The sequence below is a fragment of the Parus major genome, unplaced genomic scaffold (genome assembly GCF_001522545.3).
Source record: "Parus major isolate Abel unplaced genomic scaffold, Parus_major1.1 Scaffold220, whole genome shotgun sequence".
In the NCBI taxonomy this organism is placed as follows: domain Eukaryota; kingdom Metazoa; phylum Chordata; class Aves; order Passeriformes; family Paridae; genus Parus; species Parus major.
The window spans coordinates 605,593-612,632 of NW_015379263.1; the positions used below are offsets into that span (position 1 = coordinate 605,593).

A 7,040-nucleotide genomic window follows, 5' to 3' on the forward strand; every position below is an offset into this window, starting at 1 on the left:
GCAACAAAACCCACTCAGAGAGCAGCAAAACCCACTCAGGAGGCAGCAAAACCCACTCAGAGAGCAGCAAAACCCACTCAGAGGGCAGCAAAACCCACTCAGGAGGCAGCAAGACCCTCTCAGGTTCCCCTTGGCTTGGACATCTCCTGTGGCTCCTGGAGCAGAGAGGGACAAGGGCACTGTGGCTGTCCCGGCCTTGCCCAGGCTCCAGCTCTGTGCCAGAGCTCCACAGTGGGGCTCTCCCCAGCTCAGATTTGGAGATGGAGCCTCTTCAGTGACCATTTGTGTCCTCCTTGCTCCTCTGAGGGGCCTGGGAGCTGGCTGTGCACAAGGGGACCATTGAGGTGACACTTTCTGTGCTGCTGCAGCCCTCGCTAGCTGAGCTGAGCTGTCAACTTCCCCTCGTTTTTCCCTGTGCCCCTTCAAAATACACCCAAATTCCCCATTTCCCGTGTCGATTCCAGCCTTTCCATTGCAGTTACTTATTGTTCCAGCTCTTTAGCAAGGACCTGGGGACAGATCTTGCTACCACCACACTGATGTGAACCCTCATTTGTGCCCTGGCCCCAGTTCCAGCCTCTCTAGCCCTGATGTCAACACCGGCGTCCCATGAAACACAAAGGAAACGGGGCCAAATCCTGATTTTGGGGGTAAATCAGGAGGGAAGCCCTGAGCTCGGTGCAGCCCCAGACCCCACGAGCGTGTGGCTCTTCCCCACTCACCTACAGCCTCCACGTCCTGCAGGAGCCCGCGGCACTCCCTGATCCCGCTCTGGATCTGCCTCAGCCGGGGCAGCTTTGCTCCGTGCCCTGAGCCCCAGCTCCGAGGATCTTCATGGATCTGCTCCCCTCCCACCACCCATCGTGTCACCGTGGGGCTCCCTCGGCCGTGTCCGTCCCGCTGGGGGATTGTCACCCTCCCCGGCCTGGCTGCGGGGCTCGGCTCGGCCACCCCGCTGTCCGACGCAGCCGTTTGGCAGCTGCTCCGTGGTCTGGATGTGGGAGAAGTCAAAAAAATGTTTCTTATTACTGCCTCTTCCTGCCTGGCTTCTCTCCACCACTCCCAGCTAATAAAGCATTTCCTATTGCTGAGCACACAGCCACGACCAGCCTCCCTTCCTCCCGCTCACCGGGCCCCAGCTCCATCCTGGTTGCTTTCCCTCGCCTGTCGCTCCCTCCTTGTCCTTCACCGAGTGCTTTCCCACCCAGTTTTCATGGCAAACCCCATCCCATGGCATGGACATGGCCATCACCACTTCACCCTGAGCATCCCAAGGTCCTCAGCAGGAGCACAGCGGGTTGCTTTGACAGGGATGGGAATGTTCTAGAGAGATGCTGTGGGAATGACCTTGACCTGCTTGGCCACCCCTCCTGCTCCAGCACCGTGCCAGAGCCAAGGGGCTCCCTGGGTATTCCATGCTGGACCCAGCAGTGCCAGTGATGCCTTCTTGGGCTACCTAAAAGCAGAGGCCAGACAGAATAAAAGGAATAAAAGTGATTTTATTTGTTGAAGGGCATTCAGGTACATTTTGGGCAGGCAAAACCCCACCAGAGGCTGCACCCAAAAATGGACCAAACCTATAAAAGTATGAAAACCCTTGACCCATCATCCATGTTGTACCAAAATGTACCTGAATTACCCTTCAATAAATATTTATTCCCATAATTTTGTTTTTGGGTAGCCCATAAAGGCATCAGGAGGTGGGGAAAGGGTTTCAGCCCTGGCTGGAGATGCGGAGCCCTGGCCACGAGCAGGGCACGGTGGCCAAGGGGCTTCACTGGGAGCCTCGTGCTGGCGGGTCCCCGCTGTCCCCACGGTGACAGGCACTGGGACACCGCGGGCAGGGCCGTTCCCACGGCCTGGGGCTGGGCACTTCCCGCTCCCCCGGAGCACACGGGACCGTGGGCAGCGGAAGCGCCGCTTCCCGTTTTGCTGCTTTCAGGGCCGTTCTTTGGGCCACCCCAATCTCAGCTGCTTCTCCCTCCTCCCGCTCCCCACTTCTCCCTCCAGTGCCATCCCCAGCCCCATCACTGCCTTTCTGCTTTCTTGTTTTTCTGTTTCCCTGGCACGGTGACCCTCTCCCGCATCGCAGCCCTTTCCTAGCGAGGTGCCAGGGTTTGATTTTCCTCCCCGCTGCCATCGCATCCCCAGCCCCAGCAGCACCACGAACCCACCCGGAGCCTCCCAGCGCCGGCGGCGGAGCTTTGAGTCTCGCCAGCCGCTATCAGCCCTGATCTAGGAAGTTCAAACAAACAAAAGCACAAAACCAGGATAAAACATGAAGGGCTTTCACAAGTGACTTTGCCCGTGCGGGACCCGGAGCTTTGAGAAGCGGCGCGGGGGAAACGAGCAGTTTCCATCAGATTGGAGCTGCCCGGGGGAAGCTGATGTTTCCATCCTATCTCCCTGACCATCTCTGCTCCGGCAGGCGCAGCGATCCGGCCGGATTGGCCCCTCCCAGGGTTATTCCTGGATGGTTCTTGCATCCCTTCCATGGGAGCAGACACAGGGCATCCTGCCTTTAGGGCTGCGGGCAGGAGTTATTCTGGGCCAGCTCTCCAGCAAGGGCTGCTGCTGGATGGTTTGATCCCTGCAACTCCGTCTCTCAAACGGGTCCTTTTTAACTCATAATCATCACTGAAGGGATGCTTAAAAACTTGTAAAAGTTCCTAAATCCTAATCCTGGGTGACTGGAAGGGCAGGGATGGGTGGGAGCCCCGGGCCCAGCTGCAGCTCTGGCGTTGTCAGTGTGAGCTCCAGGGAGGGATTGACTGTAGAGGTTTGAGATGGGCAAATCAAAGGCACCGCAGGCTCCTGCCCCACTCCCAGCCCTTGTCTGGGGCACACAGGGTGAATCAGCAGGGCTGGGCACCACCCGCAGTCCCTTGTCAGCCCTGCTACAACCTCCCGCCACCCCTTGAGGCCAAACGAGACTTTCCTTCATCATCCCGCTGCTCATGGCTGTGATTTCACCCTGCAGAAGGGAAGGGGCATCCCTGGACCACAGCCGGAGCCTCCCCATGTGCACCCAGCCGTCCCCTGGGGTCTCACTGAGCCATCCCCCGATGGCAGAGGGGGCAGAGGGGCCGGTGGGATCCCGTCTGTCCCTTCCCCCCCGGCTGGCGAGGCTCATGCCACGGCTGCTCCATGTGCCGTCCGCCCCCGGCTCATCTGCGAGCGGCAGGAGCGAAGGAGCCACGTGCCGGGGAGCCCGAGCGAGCCAAGGGATGGAGGGGAACAGACGGGGAGGCTGCAGCTCCTTCCCCACGGGAATCCTTCCCCGCCTGCGGCACAGCCCCAACCTCCCAGCGCCCCACAAAGGGCAGAGCTGCAACCTCAAAGTGCGGAGTGTGGACTCCTGTCCCCCTAAAATGGGGGTGGTGCAGGGAGGGGGCTCCACAGCCGGCCAGGAATTATTTATGACCTGTGTAACTTTTGCTCTGAGCACTGTGACACTGCTCACTGTCCTTCTGGAGTCCCACTCTGCCCGTGCTGCAGGAGCCAGCACCCCAGCTTCTCATCCTGACACCCTGGGATGGAGCTGGGTTTTTGGGGATCTTGAAATGTGGGAGCCCCAGCACCCTGCAGCTGGAGCTCTGGGGATGGAGCCCACGAGTATCCCGAGCTTGGTTTCCATCCTGTGCCTGCAGCTGGTGCTCCCTCCACAGCAAGGAGCTGCTCCCTGTGCTGAGCCTCGCTGTGTCCATCCACCAGCCAGGAGCCCACAGCAGTGGGGAATGTCACCGAGGAGGTGACAGCGTGGCCAGGGGACACCGGCACAAAGGGGGAGCATTCCTGCCAGCCCCACATCCACCCTGAGCTTTATTCATGGAATCAATCCTGTTAACATGGCAACCACTTCCATTTTAATTTGCTCAGCCACATTCCAGCGCACGCTGTGGAGTCGAGAGAGCTCGGGAAGATCAAAGAGGCAAAAAAAAAAAGGAAAAAAAATGAAAGAGGAAAAAACACAGGAAGGACTTGTGCCACAATCCTGCTCCATGGCATTCCTGGAGCTTGGGCCAGGGTCTCAGGACATCAGTGCCCAGCACAACATGTACCACCCTTGGGGTGGAGAGGACAAGAGGCCAGGCAGGGGCCTGTGAACCCTCGGGGATATTTCAGCTGGGTGTGTCCGCCCACATCATCCTCCTCCCTTGGACATTCCCATCCTCCGGGAACAAAACCAGCCCCGTGCCAGAAAAGCCAGCGGATCCAAGGGGACAGCAAAAACCTCATCCCCACCCCGGCACCTCCCTCCTTAACATTTCTTTTTCTTTTTCTTAACGTTTCTTTTTCTTTTTCTTCTTCTTCTCCCCCGTCTTGGCCTCCTCGGCCGCTTTCTTCTCCTCCTTCAGCGTCTTGTACCTCCACTGAGGCGGCTGCAGCAGGTGCTTGTCCTTCACGCGTGGCTTCCGCTCCCCGGCGGACGAGCCCGAGGCTTTGCTCACTTTGATTTTTGGGACTGGCTCCCCGGGGAAGATGCTGTTCCCACGCCGCAGCCACAGCGGCAGGAAGCTCAGGAGGCGGCCGGGCGGCCGCGGCGGCGGCAGCAGCCGCACCTCGGACGTGGCTTGGCCGTTGCAGGACGATCCCCCGGTGCCGGGGCGCGAGGACGTTTGGGACTCGCCGTCCGGATCCGGCACGTGCTGCCCGAGGATCTCCGGCACCGACAGCCTGCGCTTGCCCACCTCGGGCGGGCTGTCGGGGCAGATGGTTTGGCAAGCGGTAGCCACGAAAGGGCTGGCGAGGGACGTGGTCATCCTCACCATGTGGTCCATCACACCGTCCTCCTCGGGATTGCGGGGGATGTTGAAGGTGAAAATGGATCGGATCTTCTCCGACAGCCTCTTGCTCCTGGATTTGGGGCTCAGGGCCTTGGCCACCAGCTCGGCCAGCGCCGGCCACTCGGGCTGGTACTGGACTCCAAACTGCTCCGCGCGCGGGCGCCGCAGGAGGCTCCGGATGCGCACGGTGGTCTCGAAGCGGCCGGTGAAATTCGCCCATTCCCTGGCTGTCTTCCCCTTCACGGCATCCACGGCCTGCAGGTCAGCTCCTGGAGACAGCACAGAGCATCACCATCCCTTAGGATTTCAGCATTTATATTTTCCCATCCCTGGACTGCATAACTCTAAACTCCATGTGAAGCCTTCGCTGCTGTGCTCACATTTGGGATGGACAGAACAATCCCTCTAGGCCTGAAACTCAAGGACACCCTCCAGCCTCAGGCCCCAAAAAGTGTAAACAAAAGTGGATTGGTGGGGAGTGAGCTGGGGGAATGTGACTTCATTACCTGGAGTTTTAATTGGAGGATTAACCCTTGGGATGTAAATGGACCAAAGTTAGATCTGTGTGAAAAACTCATGCCCAGCACCCGTCCTGGGTGTAGCCTCTGGGAGAGTTTTGACAGCCCAAGCTGTATCTATTGAAGGCCTTTAATAAATACCCACTTTATTCTCTTAACCTTGTCTAGCCTCTGCTCCAGGCAGCCCCTCCAAGGCATCATCAGCACCCAGCCCACCCTGAGCAGCAGCGCCAGGCGTCCCCAGGGACCCGGCCGAGGCTCGGGGGACGCTCACCCGCCAGGAGCAGGGCGGTGACGCAGTCCTGCCGCCCCTGCACCGCCGCCTTCATCAGCGCCGTCAGGCCCCGGGGGTCTCGCTGGTCCACCTCGAGACCCGGGTAGTAGTTGAGGAGGTAGTTGACAATGGTGATGTGTCCTTAACAGCCAGAGAGAAGCTGCGTTAGAGTTCCCACAGGTAACAGTGACGATGGCTGGGGCCTGTTGGACAAAGGATTTAGCAGCTGCATTCCGTGAGGATGCAGGTGCAGAAGATTTAAGGGACCGGGATTGAAAGGGTTTGGGTCTATTTTGGTTTGGGCATGGATGGAACAGCGCTGATGAAACAGCTGCTTTAGTGGAGAACACAGGAAAGAGTCCAAAAATACCAAAAAACCCATAAAATAATGAATTCTAGCAAGGATACAATGGGAATCAAGGGTGATCCCCATTTTGGGATCCATCTCCTTCCCCTCCTGCTAAATCAGGGGGAGGGAGCCAGACTGGAGGTTTGGGTCCCACACAGAGCTCAGAGCTCAGGTAAATCCCTGCAGCTCCCGGAGCTTTCCTGGAGCACACGGGGCAGCTCCAGCCCAGCTCTGTTTGAGGGAGCAGCGCTGCAGAATCTCCATTTTCACATCACTTTGAAAGCAGTGCTGAGCTGAACCGTGAATGCAGCTGATGTCACACATCCCTTGGCAGCACAGCTCTCACCACAGGCCCTTTTAGGGTTTTTGGGGGAAGCACAGGGGGTCACATCCCTTCCTGAGGGTGCTGCCTGTGCCAAGGCCGGGCGCGGTGCTGACCTGCCTGGGCAGCCATCATCAGGGCCGTGTTCCCGTCGTTGTCCTGCTGGTTGACGTTGATGTAGGGACACCTCTGCAGCAGCGGCACGATGTCCACAAAGCCCTTGGAGCAGGCGACCATCAGCCCGTTCTGGAGAGGGGACAACGCTCAGCACCAGCTCCATGTTCCCACCACGCTGCTCCCACGGCCCTCCCAAACTGTCCCCCCATCCCTGCAGGCACAGGATGGGAGAGCAGACAAGGTTCTGCTCCAAGGACTGGATCAATCCCAGGAGACCAATTCCACCCAGGCCTCTCCCTCCTGCCCACTTTAGCAACCACCAGCCTTCAGGATTTGCCCGTTCCTGGAAAATCCTCTTTCTGCTCTGCGGGGTGCACACCTCACCCAGCCCAGCTCACCCTCCCGTTGATGTCCAGCTCTGTGGCCTCACTCCGGGTCACCCCACGCTCCAGCCGGTCCCACACCAGCTTGGCATCATTCCTGGCACAGCACTGGTAGAGACTGAGGAACCCGGCACCGCCAGCCTCTGGGGACGCCTCATAGCAAGGGTAGACAGAGTCGTCAGAGAAGATGCTGCTGGTGTCCGAGGGCTCCGAGGATCCTGACGATGTCTCCTCCTCCTCCTCCTCCTCCTCATAGTGCAGCTCCGGGTCGGAGGCATCCAGGCTGGAAG

General features: G+C 59.1%; 2 protein-coding genes across 3 annotated transcripts in view; both read right to left on the bottom strand.

Annotated features, from left to right (window-relative positions):
• Positions 1-1,013, bottom strand: part of ACVRL1 (activin A receptor like type 1) — a 12,371-nt gene extending 11,358 nt beyond the window's left edge. Inside the window, exon 1 of one of the 2 annotated variants that reach the window (XM_033511461.1) lies at positions 723-1,013. The gene's annotated coding sequence lies outside the window, so the exon portion shown is untranslated. The remainder of the gene's footprint in view (positions 1-722) is intronic. The other variant, XM_015615703.2, reaches the window with a different exon arrangement.
• Positions 1,014-3,896: 2,883 nt separating this feature from the next.
• Positions 3,897-6,496, bottom strand: ANKRD33 (ankyrin repeat domain 33). Its single transcript, XM_033511441.1, has 3 exons — positions 6,367-6,496; positions 5,580-5,720; positions 3,897-5,056 (listed from the first exon to the last, which is right to left on the bottom strand). Exons 1-3 carry the CDS (start codon positions 6,485-6,487, stop codon positions 4,284-4,286), a joined length of 1,035 nt encoding a protein of 344 aa, XP_033367332.1. The 5' UTR covers positions 6,488-6,496; the 3' UTR covers positions 3,897-4,283.
• Between the last annotated feature and the right edge of the window lie 544 nt (positions 6,497-7,040).